At 43.6% G+C, this 15,342-nt stretch overlaps 3 protein-coding genes across 3 annotated transcripts in view; 2 read left to right on the top strand and 1 right to left on the bottom strand.

Moving 5' to 3' along the window:
- The window catches only part of Cirl (Calcium-independent receptor for alpha-latrotoxin), a 117,247-nt gene that overhangs the window by 30,849 nt on the left and 71,056 nt on the right, over positions 1 to 15,342 (top strand). The window lies entirely within an intron of this gene.
- Positions 1 to 15,342, bottom strand: part of LOC135702016 (DNA-dependent protein kinase catalytic subunit-like) — a 253,136-nt gene that overhangs the window by 173,470 nt on the left and 64,324 nt on the right. The window lies entirely within an intron of this gene.
- LOC135701971 (uncharacterized) lies at positions 3,313 to 7,757 on the top strand. The gene is made up of 2 exons (XM_065222915.1): positions 3,313 to 5,511; positions 6,976 to 7,757. Exons 1-2 carry the CDS (start codon positions 3,352 to 3,354, stop codon positions 7,222 to 7,224), a joined length of 2,409 nt encoding a protein of 802 aa, XP_065078987.1. The 5' UTR covers positions 3,313 to 3,351; the 3' UTR covers positions 7,225 to 7,757.

Raw genomic sequence — 15,342 nt, 5'->3', positions numbered from 1 at the left:
AATTGCGCGATTTGTTTTCACAAACCCCGCTGACAAAGCTTTCAAGTTTCGGGAAAGTCTTCTTAAGATGGCCTATCCGATAACTACCGATAAAAGTTTTGAGAAGCTACCGATAATGAAAAAAAAATCTGGTCACCCTAACAACGAGTAAGCAATGTGACCCTTAAGCCATTCGACACCCTACATCAATGGAAAATAGTCGTTAATCGGTAGTTGATGTTCGGTAAAATATGTTCAATGTATTCAACGCAACCGTGTCAAGGAAGCAACTTTTGAAACTCTTCTATGCAATTTAATTCAATTTACTTAATTTCTGTTTTAAATTCAATGCATACATCACCCAGATCAACGAAACGACAGAATATTGCATCTGTAAAGTGGCTGGTAAATATTGCATCTGTAATGTGACTGGTTAAAAACGCTCTTGGTTTGTTCCCGATCGGCTTGAAAATCACATCTCGGAGACTCTGAGCACCGTCGGAATAGTTGAAACGGAATTAGAAAACGAACCCTTATTCCGAGTTTCTTATCCCAAGGAACATTGCAAGTTTTATCTAAGTTTTAAAGTATTCTTCAAGTCTAAATCATGGTCTATAAAACCATTATAAGCCCAAAATTGTTACTTGGGATGCAATCGCATGAAACTGGTGCTGTGAATATAGCATTGCGAAATGCGCAAACTTTTGTAAAATTGAATTGAAACGAGCTCGAAAAACCATGGAGATGAGTTCCAAGTTGTAAATGGCAGCCACGTCGGGGTTTCTCTAACAAAGACATCAATTTCAAGTACCTAAAATCACAGTCACAAGTAGCATGTCGCAGAAAACAAACTACCTTAGCACTTGATGTCAAAGCAACAAATCAAGATTTTTGAATAATAATTGTCAACTGATGAATGTGGGCGTCTTAGTGGAATACCTGTATAAAGAATACTTCTTCAGTGTCTTGTCGAGAATTAGTGCAAGACACTGTGTCCGCGATCAAACGCTCCCAGCGAGAAGTGAAATTTCCTACGACGCAATTTGTTTCTAGAACATTCCATGCAAAGAAGAAGAAGAATATTTTTTCCTTACGACGGCGCGTGTGATTGGTGTTTGGTCGGGTCGCGAGTGTGTATATATACCGGGCCTGTTCACGCGTATCGTTTATTAGTAAACCAGCAGTCTACAAGTGACTTAATACAGAAGCAGTAACAGAAGAAACCGGAAGCAGACTAGCAGCAGCAATAACTGTACCCAGCGGTGCTGCATTCAGGAGCAGCACTTCCCTGTAGAGAACAATAAATCAAAGTAGAGCAGCAACGAACTTCTTTCACTAGTCCATCCTGGTCATCCGTGTCCTTCATCGGTTCCGTGGTAATTGTGTCACAAACGGCCCTTTTCATGGCCCCAGATCTTTCTTCTTTCGTGATGCACATTACCCTCGGGCCATTACTACACTGTTGGCGTTCCGATCCAGTCCACACCTGATTGCATTGTGTTCATGGCCGAACATAAATTGGTCCTTCGAACCGGATACGAAACTGTTGCGAAAAAGTATTCGCCGACAGCGCTTAGGACAGCAGTGATTGACAACGTAATCATCACTTGGTGAGTAGAAGTGAAAATTGTGCTGCGTAGAAGCGCTCACTGGCAGCGTGTGTGCGAAGACAAGTGTGCCATTGTAGGAGGCATCCGATTGTACAGTATCCACCGTCGCATAGTGTATGTATCCGTTACCTCGGTTCGTAGTATCCTTCCGTGGCGACAAACGCGTCGGTTCGTGTGCTTCCATATCCGTGTGAGTTGGTGTCTAGTCGCGAAATTTAGTGTACGTATTCCTTCGTCGTGACACCTTGAGACAGTGTGTTCGGGTTTAATCGTAGCGGATTCTCTGAGAACGTTATCCACCGTCGCGACAAACCTGAAATATCATTCCGTCGGGTAACAGTGATTTTTAGTTCGAAACATTGTGCTACCCCACCCACCAACCAAGAAGATGGGCATCCAGGAAGAATTGAAGTTGCTGATCCACAAGCGAGGCCAAGTGAAGGCTAAGCTGACACGGATTCACAACGCGTTAACGGCAGCAAAGGAAAGCAGGGAAAGGCCATCTTTACCGCAACTCCGAGTTCATGCCAAGAACCTAGCAGTAATCTACAAGGAATACAACGATAACCACGATATGGTCATCGCATCCGTATCCGAAGATAGTGTCAAGACCCAGGAAGACAAGTATGAAGAGTTCGAGAACCTGTACAACGGAACCTCTATCGTGATCGAGACGTTGATCGATGTCATTGAGAAGGAGAACCGAGCGAATGCAGCCATGCCCATGCCGTCATCGTCATCTGTAGTGAACCAAATGGCGAATCAACCTGTTATCCTTCAGCCGCAATCTTTTCGAACACCCTTACCAACGTTTGATGGACGGTACGAAGCATGGCCTAGATTCAAGGCTATGTTTCAGGATCTAATGCGTCATTCCACGGATTCTGATGCAGTGAAACTCTATCATCTCGAGAATTCTTTGAAGGGTATTGCAGTTGGTGCCATCGACCTGGAAACTTTGCAGAACAATAACTACCAACGTGCCTGGGATATCCTGGAGGAAAGATTTGGCAACCAACGCCTGATCTTAGAATCGCATATTCTAGGCCTCCTGAATCTGAAAAAGATGACGAAAAAGTCTTCGAAGGACCTCCGGAACCTCGTTGATGAGTGTTCCCGCCATGTTGAGAATCTAGTTAAGCTCAACCAACAGCTTACTGGGATGTCCGAGCTATTCGTAGTGACTGTGTTGACTCGAGCGTTGGATGACCAGACCCGTGAATTGTGGGAAGCTTCCATCGATCAAACACAGCTCCCTGAATACGAGCCAACGATCGTTTTTCTGAAGCAGCGTTGCGTTATCCTGGAACGGTGTGAGAAGAGTACTCCAGAGTCGTCAAGTATTAAGATGATGGCCCAGAAGACATCGTTCCCTAAGGTTATGCCATCCAAGGCTTCACATCCAGCGTCAGTGACATCACTATATTCGTGCGACTTCTGTTCAGAGCAACATCAAAACTATAAGTGTCCAACATTCCAGAAGATGACCACAGAACAGAGAGTGGCTAAGGTGAAGGAAGTAAACCTGTGTTTTAACTGCCTACGAAAAGGCCATCGCAGTGCAGTGTGTTCCAGTAACAAATCATGTACGAAGTGCTCCAGGAAACATCACACATTGGTTCATTTTGAGCAGCGTGAGAAGCCGGAAGTGATTTCCAGTGAAACACCAAAGGTACCCGAGGAGAACAAAGCGCCAACGATTGAACAACCTGTGCATGCAACCTGTTCTAGCAGCGGTTATCCACACAAGCAAGTGTTCCTGATGACAGCGATGGTGTGTTTGACATCGAATAACGGACAAACTCAACAAGTACGAGCATTAATGGATTCCGGATCGCAGATAAATCTACTTGCTGAACATGTTGTGCAACGGCTGAAACTTCCAAAATATTCGACCAATGTACCTGTTATCGGTGTTGGAGGTAGCAGATCCCATATCCGTCACAAGGTGGTGGTACGAATGACATCCAGCTGTAGTGATTTTGCCACCAACGTCGAATGTCTCGTTACTCCGAAGGTGACAGGCACCATTCCGTCTGCACGTGTGAACATTGATTCTTGGAACATCCCTCCCGGTATTCTACTGGCTGATGCTTCATTCTGCAGTCCAGGTGAAATAGACATGCTGATTGGAGCTGAATTATTTTTCCACATCCTAATGCAAGGTCAGATAAAGATGTCCAATCGATTGCCGACGTTGTACGAGACTCAGTTCGGATGGGTTGTAGCCGGTTCATACGAGGAGCCAGAGGAAGATAATCCAGTGTGTGCCAACATTGCTATGACTGACGGTTTGGAGGCGTGTATGCAACGATTTTTCGACCAGGAGGAAATTACCGAAGCCGCTATTATGACCAGCGAGGAGCAGCGTTTCGAAGAACATTATCAGCGAACTTACCGTCGCGATGAAAATGGAAGATTTGTGGTCCAGCTACCCTTTCGTGAATCTGTGAACCAACTAGGAGATTCCAGGTCGTTAGCCTTGAAACGGTTCCTGCTATTGGAAAAGAAATTGGCGAGAAATCCTGATCTGAAAACTCAATACGCAGCCTTCATCGAAGAATATAAAACCCTTGGTCATTGTCGCGAGATAAAAGAGGACGAAGATTCAGCAGGTATCCAGACATATTATTTGCCTCACCATTGCGTCCTGAAGCCATCGAGTAGCAGCACCAAATTGCGCGTGGTATTTGATGCGACAGCGAAAGCAAGTGGTCTATCCCTGAACGATGTGCTGATGACTGGTTCGAACAGTCAAAGTGACTTGTTTTCCATCGTGTTACGTTTTCGAACCCACATTATAGTTTTCTCTGTGGATGGTTCGAAAATGTACAGGCAAATTCTTATAGATCCGTCCCAAACGCGGTACCAACGAATCTTTTGGCGTGGTAGTCCATCAGAAGCGCTACAAGTTCTGGAGTTGCTGACCGTTACTTATGGGACTTCGGCAGCTTCCTTCCTTGCGGTGAGGTCACTAATCCAGTTAGCTCGTGATGAGATAGCTAATCATCCAGAAGCGGCCGAGGTAATCTTGTACGACTCGTATATGGATGACATTTTGTCTGGCGCAGAAACAGTTCAACTAGCCAAGAAGCTACGTCAGGACCTTGAAAAATTAATGCTGAAGGGTGGATTTCCGGTGAAAAAGTGGTGCTCTAATTCGGAGGAAGTACTAGATGGAATTCCTGAGGAAGATCGTGAAACCCTAGTATCGATCCAGGATTCCAGTGCCAACCAAGTCATCAAGGCTCTAGGTCTCCTGTGGGATCCGAAGAAAGACCAGTTCCTGTTCCGTGTAGCAGTTGATCCTGTAGAAGATAGTAAACAAGTGACGAAGCGATCGGTCCTATCCCAGATAGCAAAAGTTTTCGACCCCTTGGGACTGTTAGCTTCCGTGATCGTCGAAGCGAAAATGATAATGCAGTGTTTGTGGGCCTGCAGTGTAGGATGGGATGATCCGCTTGATGGTGAGATTCTTCACCGATGGGAAGAGTTCCAGACATCCTTAGATGAACTGAGCAACATAGAGATTCCGAGGTGTGTCGTGATTCCAGAACCAGAAGCCATAGAGGTTCATGGATTCGCCGATGCTTCCCAGGCAGCATACGGAGCCTGTCTGTACCTCCGTTGCATTCGACCAAATGGATCAGCTGTATCTCACCTCCTGTGCAGCAAATCCAAAGTAGCCCCACTCCGTGCGATGACCATTCCAAGATTGGAGTTGAGTGCCGCCTTATTGCTTGCTAGGTTGGTAGAAAAGGTAGTTCCGATGATGAAGGTTTCGAGTCGACAAGTGAAGCTGTGGAGTGACAGCCAAATAGTACTGGCTTGGATCAACAAACCCTTGGATCGGTTGCAAGTGTACATTCGCAATCGTGTAGCCGAAATCAACCGCTTGACTGAAGATTATCAATGGAATTATGTGAGTACCAATCAGAACCCGGCAGATATTGTATCTCGAGGAATGAAACCAGTCCAATTGAAGAAGTGCGACCTGTGGTGGAATGGATCACCCTTCCTTACTGTAGCTGACTATGTGACGGAGCAGATTGAAGAACTTTCAGAACATGAGATTCCTGAGCTGAAAGAGGCAGCTGTCGCCAACCCAGTTGTTCAGAAATCCTGTGATCCTGTGCTCGAACGGTTCAGTTCATTTAACAAGCTCCAACGTGTTTTGGCACAAGTGGTACGATTCCTGCGTTTAGTCCGAACTCCTCGGGAGAATAGGAAACCATTCAATACATTAACTGTTCAGGATATGCGTAAGGCCGAGAATTTCATAATCCGTATGCTGCAACAGAGTCAACTACAGAAAGAGATCCAGTATATCCAGCGTGGTGAACTACCAAAGCAGCTTGCTACGTTGCATCCATTCATAGACGAAGACGGACTGTTGCGCGTCGGGGGGCGCCTGCATAACTCGAAGTTGCCTTACAATGCCAAACATCAACTGTTGCTTCCCCAGAAACATCCAGTTACAGAAATGCTTATCAAAAAGCTCCACGACCGACTCCATGAAGGTCAATCCGGTTTGTTGGCAACCGTACGACAAAAATTCTGGATAACAAATGCGAGATCTATCATTCGTAAGGTTATCCACAATTGCATTAAGTGTTTCCGGGCAAAACCACTGATCATCCAGCCATCAATGGGCGTTTTACCGGAATCACGAGTTACCATTAGTGCACCATTTGAGTTAACTGGTATCGATTATGCCGGACCCATATTCGTAAAGGAAGGTAGGCACAAGCCGAAGGTAGTGAAGGCGTACATTGCTTTGTTTGTTTGCCTAACATCAAAAGCAATCCATCTTGAGCTTGTGTCAGACTTAACGTCGGAGGCGTTCCTTGCCGCACTCGATCGCTTCATTAACCGTCGAGGTATGGTTCGCAAGATCTTGTCAGATAACGCAACAAATTTTGTTGGCGCCTCCAAAGAACTTCGACAATTACTTAAAATGTTCAACGACCAAATGGAAAGGAGTAAAATTAACGATTTCCTGATCAGCCGTGAAGTGGAATGGGAGTTTATTCCGCCGAGATCGCCTAACTTCGGTGGTCTATGGGAAGCCGGAGTGAAGATTGTCAAGTCACATCTCACGCGGACTCTGGGAAACGCTACCCTAACATTCGAGGAGTTCAGCACCGTGCTAACACACATCGAAGCTATTGTGAACTCTCGTCCACTTTATGCTACATCCAGTGATCCAAACGACCCACAACCAATATCTCCGTCTCATTTGATGCTCGGTCGAGGACTTGATCCGGTTGCTAAACCATCTTATTTGAATGTTCCTGCAAATCGTTTATCGAGATGGCAGTACCTCAACCAACTCCGGGATCATTTTTGGAACAAGTGGTCTCACGAATATCTTTCAACATTACAGTCAAGAGCAAAGTGGACCAAAAAGCAGCCTAACATCGAAATTGGAACTGTAGTTCTGTTAGTCGAAGATAATCAACCATCACAAGCTTGGAAACTTGGACGGATCAAAGCTGTCTATCCAGGGAAGGATGGAGTAGTGCGGGTTGCTGATGTAAAGACAACGACCGGTGTGTATCGGCGAGCAGTGAGTAAGCTGGCACCACTTCCTCTGCAAGACGACAACGTACAACATTCAGATGATTTGGAATAACATTCCAACGGGCGGGAGTATGTCCGCGATCAAACGCTCCCAGCGAGAAGTGAAATTTCCTACGACGCAATTTGTTTCTAGAACATTCCATGCAAAGAAGAAGAAGAATATTTTTTCCTTACGACGGCGCGTGTGATTGGTGTTTGGTCGGGTCGCGAGTGTGTATATATACCGGGCCTGTTCACGCGTATCGTTTATTAGTAAACCAGCAGTCTACAAGTGACTTAATACAGAAGCAGTAACAGAAGAAACCGGAAGCAGACTAGCAGCAGCAATAACTGTACCCAGCGGTGCTGCATTCAGGAGCAGCACTTCCCTGTAGAGAACAATAAATCAAAGTAGAGCAGCAACGAACTTCTTTCACTAGTCCATCCTGGTCATCCGTGTCCTTCATCGGTTCCGTGGTAATTGTGTCACAAACGGCCCTTTTCATGGCCCCAGATCTTTCTTCTTTCGTGATGCACATTACCCTCGGGCCATTACTACACTGTTGGCGTTCCGATCCAGTCCACACCTGATTGCATTGTGTTCATGGCCGAACACACTGACTGAAGGGTCTGGACGTTGTATACAAAATACGCGTATCTGTCTAAGATAAGCAAATAAGGTAGTGGCATTAAATGGAAATTACTAATCCTTCTCTCTTTCTTTGGGCAATCAAAAATTGTTACGTTACCCGTATTATAATAAGAGAAAATTCGATTTATATGCATCTGGTTGACTGAGCGGAACTTGACTTTCAAGTTCCCTGGATAAATTGTAGAAGTTCGCGTATTTGGACTAATTGTCCATCCTGTAATTTCATTGCTTTCCAATTTCACCATTGAAGACTTACAAAAACAGTGGTTATCTGCGTACCGCACTGATCAATGCAGGCGATAATAATATTGCTTTTGCACATTTCCTTATTTAACGTTTCTTCGATCGCTTTACGAACCTGTTCAAGCCAATCGTAAGCAAGCACTGTAGGGGATTGAATTGTCGCCAACCCAATTGTAATGAGGGTAATTACAGTAACTAATTGCCCACCTTTCACTGGCTTTACATAAATCACCTCATTTTCGTGGATTATGTCATACCTATATTTTGCGTAGAAAATTTGACACCCTTACTGACGACGACGACATTTGTCAGTGTCATTAAATATCGGTTTGTTTTGCGCCAGTTTCCAAATGCAAATAGTGTATACACAACTGAAAACTGTAGCCATATAAATTGATCAAACTACCCATGCAACAGACAACGACCCAGAGGGTACCTTTCAGTTAATCCACGGGACTGTTGTATATGTGCCATTACCTTTACGAGGCATCGAGTAGCCCACTCCAACACACACACACGAACCTATACGAACTTCTCCAATTCCAACAACTCATCACCTCGATCAAAGGAAAATGGCAACAAAAACAACAACAAACTTTCGTACTTCAACTCAACTCAATAATGGGACGACGACGCAAGGGGGGTAGGCTTATGAGGCAGGTACAGGTAGAGAGACGGAGGTAACATTCATGCAACGACCGAACCTGGCTCTGGCTTAAGCCAGCTAAACTAGGAGCAAAGGAACTCGGCAAAAAAAAAGCCATCATCGTCGTCGTCGTTGTCGTCGCCGCCGTCGGTCGTGGAGACCTTTGCACGGCCAACGTTGCTCTTGCCTCACACTTTTGTGGCTGCTGCCTATTGCAGACCCCTCCGCAATTGCCTTTCCCTAACGTGGCTATAACGCGCGGCATTCTTGTGCACGACCACGACGTTGTGCATGAGGTTTGCCGTAGGATGGTTCAGAAGGTTGGAAAGTTTGAAAATTTTTATCAGGATCGGTGCGAATTTTCTGCGAAAATTCTAGGAAATCTTTATCGAATTATGAAGATGTTTGAAGTTGTTCATAGAAATCTAAGATTTGAGCCTGACGTTCAATGAATTCATCCGAAATAATCAATTATTAGTTTTATGATGAGCATTACTAAACTAATGAACTCATGTTATACGGATAGCCAGTGATATTCAGATTGCTACTAAAAAATCACACATCTTCATTGGAATTTTGCTTTTAGTATTCCGGCTCTATCGAGCTCAAGAACTTCTTGAGGTTAACGAACTGGTCGAAAATCAGATTCTCGTCGATGCAGACATCTTTGTCCTTCAGGAACAGAACAGTTTTCTCAACGTCTTCATACTTAATCGTCGGATTTTGGAAAACAAGCCACTGGAACACCTAGAATCAATAAAGTATTAAGCATTGTGAGATCAGAAAGAGATTCAGTCCATTTCTCCAAATAATCTTTAGTTGCTCTGTAGACTTTCTGAGTAGCAACTTCGAATTTCAAACATTTTCGGTCCTCACCTTCCTTTCTGCGCTTTGACAGAGTTGATTTTATGCCTAGAGGTAGGAATTTAGCAGCAATTCTCTCCTCAACAGAATCACGCACTTCATCAATCGTTCGCGGTACCTCTGCTGAGCTTAAAGCTTAAATTTATTAACGTCTCTTTAAACTATTCCCCTGGTAGAGGAGAATTAAGTTCATTCGAGACGGCATAAGGCATCACCTTTCCGAGCTTCAAATAGCTCCCCAATGTCACTTACCCTCACACACCATTGTCTTTAGGACTTTAAAGACTACCCTCTTGTCAAAAAGAAGTGAGCTGACTGTACAAGTCATTTTCTTTCTAATGCCACTTCAACCTACATATGCTTTTATCAAGTCGTATAAGTCAACCGCCCGCAAGAAATTGGGTACAGTCTGTCCTGTACTCCGGTCGTTGTACAATACCTCACGAATTGAACCAACGACACCCATTTCTTCCCTCAATTGTGCTCGAGCCGGGCACTCCACTAATAGATGATTTACATCTAACACCGCACCGCAACCCTGGCAGTAGGCCACACTGCCGCTAAAACGTGGTCCGTGAGTGAGCCGTGTATGACCAATCCTCAGCCTAGTCAGAACTTTCTGATCTCGAGAATTGGGTACATCTTTCCACTCTTGTGTAGTGTTCTTGATTTTACGCAGGAATGCGAATCGCGAGGTCTGCTTCACCCAGCGGGTAGCGTCACTATAGGGCACCGAAGTGACCTGAGCAAGACGACCATGGTTAGCTAGCTTATCAGCAGCCTCATTTCCTGGTATACCTGCGTGTCCAGGTACCCATACAAAGGTTATGTTAGCGTACCGCTGCACCTTCCACAACCACGGGTGTCATAGGCCTCAGCTGAGAAGATACCACAGAGACTGGATAACCGGCCGCAGTGACTTATGGCCTACTCAGACACCCCATAACCAACTTCCTCGTCGATTAAAGAACCATCGGTAAATAGCATGCGCCTTCCCTCGTATGAGGCAGCAACCTCCCTGAACGCAGCTTTCGCCACACCAGAGCTGGCCCCGCCCCACACATAGCTTTTTTTTTTTTTTCCTTGTCGGGTATTTTCATCACTGCGACCATTTTTCTGATCTATTGTGATATATTCCCCATTTTTTTTTCTTTAGCTATATCAAGATGCCGTATCACTATTATTACGAGTGATCGCCATCGTTTGACTAATAGCATTATCCCAGCACGGCATTATACTTCGAATAAAGTGCACTGCCGTACTGGGAGTACTGTCAAAGGGTTCTATCAGCCCCTTGTCGAAGAACTTACGCCTTTTATTGAAAATTGCCGGACAGTGGCATAGCAAATGTTCCGAGTCTTCCTTTTCTATGCCACAGAAGCGACATACATAATCTTGAAGTTTTCCAATCAGCTTCAAGTGATAACGGCTCGAACAATGACCTGTTATAAGACCTGCATATATACTAAGATCTTTCTTAGAAAGTTCCAGGATTTTGTGGGTCACAGAAATGTTTGGATTAATAAATCGCTTCGACTGCCTAGCAATGGAAGTGTTCTTCCAGTTTTCCTCCACTTTTGAAGATTCCCACGCTTTTAGCTCCATTCTAAGAGATGCACCCGATAAGCCACAAAAGGGCTCTGGCCCGATGAACTTATGAGAAGATCCGAGTCTTGCTAGTGCATCAGCTCTTTCATTTCCCTCAATCCCGCAATGACCAGGAACCCAATATAAGTTGACTTGATTATGACAAGACAATTTTTGAAGTGATTGAACACACTCCCAGACAAGTTTTGATGTACATGTCGCCGACTTTAAAGCATTTAGAGCAGCTTGACTGTCGGACATGACGCATATATTTGAACTCTTATAGTTTCTACGCAAACATATAACGGAACACTCTAAAATTGCTTGGATTTCAGCTTGGAACACAGTTGGCCATCTGCCCATAGGAACCGATATTTCTATCCCTGGGCCAGTTACTCCTGCTCCCACTTGATTGTTCAATCTTGAACCATCTGTATAAAAAACAATCGATCCTGGACGAAGAACCGGGCCACCAAATTGCCATGAATTACGCCCAGGGTCAACTACTCGAAAAAGTCGATTGAAGTTGTATCTTTTCTCCATCCAGTCTTCGTTGTTCCTTACTAGAGAGTTGATACTAACAGTTTTTAGAATCGTAAGATGTCCTCTAAGGTCTCCTTCAAAGAGTTTCACTGACCTTGTAATCCTTAGAGCACACTTTTCGGCTTCTAATTGTACAAATTGATGCAATGGTAGCATATAAAGCAAAGCATCCAATGCCTTCGATGGTGTACTTCTCATTGCACCTGTTATTGAGAGAGTTGCTTACCTTTGGAGTGTTTCTAACTTTCTCTGAACAACACTCTCTTTTGTTTTTGGCCACCAGACCAATGCAACATAAGTAATCCTGGGTTTCACAATTGCCGAGTAAATCCAATGGATCATTTTCGGTTTCAGTCCCCACTGTTTACCGAATGTTCTTTTGCATATCCATAGAGCATTAGTAACTTTGTTTATTGCCTGCTCTAGGTGCATATTCCAATTAAGTTTACTATCGAGGATTACTCCAAGATATTTGACAGCATTAGAAAGTTCCAAAAGTGTGCCTTTCAATCTTATGTTGTCTAATGAAAATTTCTTCCTTCGGGTAAATGGCACGATAGTAGTTTTATGTTTAATCCTTCCCTATCACACCACGATGAGACAAAATTTAAAGCAATTTGCATTCTGTTAGCGATAATACAATCATATTTGCCACGTACAATTATGACTATATCATCTGCGAAGCCAATTATTTCGAAGCCATGGGCTATTAAATTTTTGAGAAGATCATCAACTATTAACGCCTCCTTGCGGGCATCCTTTGGTTGCTCTTACACTGATGAGTGAGCTTCCAAGGTTTGCTGATATTTCTCTTTTTGATAACATTTCATTGATCCAATTTACAATGCTTTGATCGAAACCACGTTTCATCATAGCTGTAGTCATTGAATCGTGAGATGAATTATCGAAAGCACCTTCAATGTCAAGGAATGCAGCAAGTGAAATTTCTTTTGCTTCAAAAGATCTTTCTAGTTTTGTAACAACCGTATGGAGTGCTGTTACTGATGACTTACCTTCCTGGTATGCAAATTGATATTTGCTCAGAGGATTTGTGACTAAATATGATGACTTTATGTGTTCATCTATTATTTTTTCCATTATTTTTAGCAAAATAGACGATAAGCTTATTGGCCTGAAGGATTTTGATGAAGTTTTATCCTTTTTATTAGCCTTGGGAATAAAAATAACCAGCACTTGTCGCCACACTGCCGGTATATAGCTTAATATTAAGCTTGCTCGAAATATCTTTGTTAGAATAGGTATTACAACCGCTTTTCCCTTCTGTAGTAGTACAGGAAAAATTCCATGCCAACCTGTTGACTTGAAAGGTTCAAAGGAGTCAATCGCCCATTCAACTTTTCTTTCAGTAAAGATTTTGTTGGCCAAAGTGCAAGCATCAGCTCTTGTTCTGTCTAACTCAGTCGTTTCATTCAATATTTCATGAATATCCGTCCTGGTTTCATCGATACCAATTGCTGTTGTCGTCACGTTTTAGTCTTCGTTTGAATTAATAATAGAACATGGAAAATGCGTTCTCATCATCAACTCTAACGTTTCATTTGTAGAAGTAGTAAAAGAGCCATCCTCTTTTTTCAAAGTGCCCAGACCATTGGAATGATCTTTAGCGAGTATTTTCTGCAACCTAGCAGTTGCTGGAGTATTTTCAATGTTCTCACATGTATGCCTCCAGTGTATCCTCTTTGATCTCCGTATTTCCTTATTATAGGCGGTGAGGGATTCCTTATATTGTTCCCACTGTTGTGTTCGTTTAGCCCTATTGAAAAGCTTCCGGGCTTTTTTACGAAGTTTCTGTAGCCTGTTGTTGCACCAAGGTACATCCCTGTTTGTAGAGCGTTCCTTTTCGATGCAACTCTCATAAAAGGCATGTCGGATCAAATTTGAAAGTTGTTTAGAACTATTCTCAAGTTCTTCACAAGTGTTTAAGTTAATTGCTATCGTGTCTCTTCCTGCCACTAGCTCTGAATTATATAGCTCCCAGTCTATTTTCCTAGGATCTCTAAAAGTTTGTGTGAGCTGTTGACCAGCCTCATATTCAAATAATATTTGCTTGTGATCAGACAAAGATATTTCGCCTGACACATGCCAATTTTTGATTTTGTCTGAGATTATTGGACTACACAAAGTCAAATCAAGAACTTCTTGTCTAATTGCATTTATAAATGTTGGAGCATCACCTCTGTTACATATATCTATATCATTGTTAGAAATATAATCTAAAAGGTACTCACCTCTGGTATTGATGTCCGTGCTAGCCCATATTGTGTGATGAGCATTTGCATCACAGCCAATTATAAATGCCTTATTTTGTTTCTTGCAGTATGAAACAAACGCCGCTACTTCTGGTGGAGGTACATCTCCCAGGTCTCCTGGAAAGTATGCTGAAGCAATATATATTTCCGTTTTCCCGTGAGTTGTTGGAACCTCCATCAGGACCGCAACAATGTCTCTTTTTATAAATTCTGTAATAGGAACTAAATTTACTCTTCCATTTACTAAAATTGCAGCTCTTGGAGCTAATTGCCCTTCATCGTAAATTAACTTACAAGATTTTGTAGGAACTCCTAATATCCTACTTTTATTTGTCCATGGCTCCTGGATAAGGGCAATGTCCAGTTTTCTCTCTGTGAACCTTTTACAAAGTACAGCAGTTGCTCCCTTTGCATGGTGAAGGTTCACTTGAACAAATTTGATTTTATTGTTGTTGAAGTTGTTGTTGTTCACCGCTCGCATGGGGATTTAGTTCTTCCCCAACATTGGTTTTGCGGTTCCCCTTATTTGGATTGTTTTCTGCTTGGATCCTAGTAATTTTGTATCCTGGCTTCAATCCTTGTTTTTGTGGTGTATTCTTTTCTTTTCTTTTGTCACCGACTGTATTTGTAGTGTAGCCAGGAGCATTACACACATAGCTTTAACCCTCCAATCGACTTTCGGGGCAGTAGCATCCCATGCCTGTTGCCACAGCCTAACTCTCTGGGCTAACGTGGGAAAATCTACTCCCGTCAAGTCGCTCCACCTTCATCTCGCCCTTGCAACCGTGGGCCTGTCATTGAGGATGGGGTCCCTTTCTAATAACCTCAGTGCCTTAGTGGCCAGGTCTTCGGTGACAACATTCACCAAAGGTACCTTTCCATTATCCACCAACAGGGAAGCTATTGGTGAAGACCTCAGCGCTCCACTACAAATTATATATGCCTCATTGTACTGAGGTTCCAGAATCTTGAGCAGAGAGACACCACCCCTGCTCCATAGTTCCGCCCCGTAAAGGATGCTAGGGACAACTAAAGCCCTAGAGCCCTTGGTCAATGTACAACGAGGGGCTTCAGAGAAGCGACCATTTAAGGTCCGAAGAATCTTCAACTTGCTGTTGACATTATCCTTCACCAAATTGACGTGCTTAACAAATCGGAGTTTCATCTCACGCACAGCCTTGACCGCATGCTCACCGATGCTAACAAATGGCAGATTTGGTCTGTGATGACGACCAACGCAGACGTGCAACAGTTTGGACTTCTCGAAGGAAATCACAAACCCAACACTATCTGCCCAGTCAACGACTGACTAAACTGCATCCTGCATTTTATGCTTAACCACCCTACCGTATTTACCAAACACGATGAGGGTAATATCATCGGCGT

The sequence above is a fragment of the Ochlerotatus camptorhynchus genome, unplaced genomic scaffold (genome assembly GCF_037179485.1).
Source record: "Ochlerotatus camptorhynchus isolate MF236.1 unplaced genomic scaffold, CSIRO-AGI_Acam_v1.1 ptg000182l, whole genome shotgun sequence".
NCBI classification, from domain to species: domain Eukaryota; kingdom Metazoa; phylum Arthropoda; class Insecta; order Diptera; family Culicidae; genus Ochlerotatus; species Ochlerotatus camptorhynchus.
The sequence above is the reverse complement of the archived record's forward strand: the minus strand, read 5'-3'. Positions and strand labels throughout refer to the sequence as shown.

What these genes read in the sequence shown, in the direction of transcription:
- LOC135701971 (XM_065222915.1), top strand. Translation starts at nt 3,352, where the DNA reads ATGACAGCGATGGTGTGTTTGACATCGAATAACGGACAAACTCAACAA. An exon ending in AAGATTATCAATGGAATTAT is followed by an intron (nt 5,512 to 6,975) that starts GTGAGTACCAAT and finishes TCAACATTACAG; the next exon opens with TCAAGAGCAAAGTGGACCAA.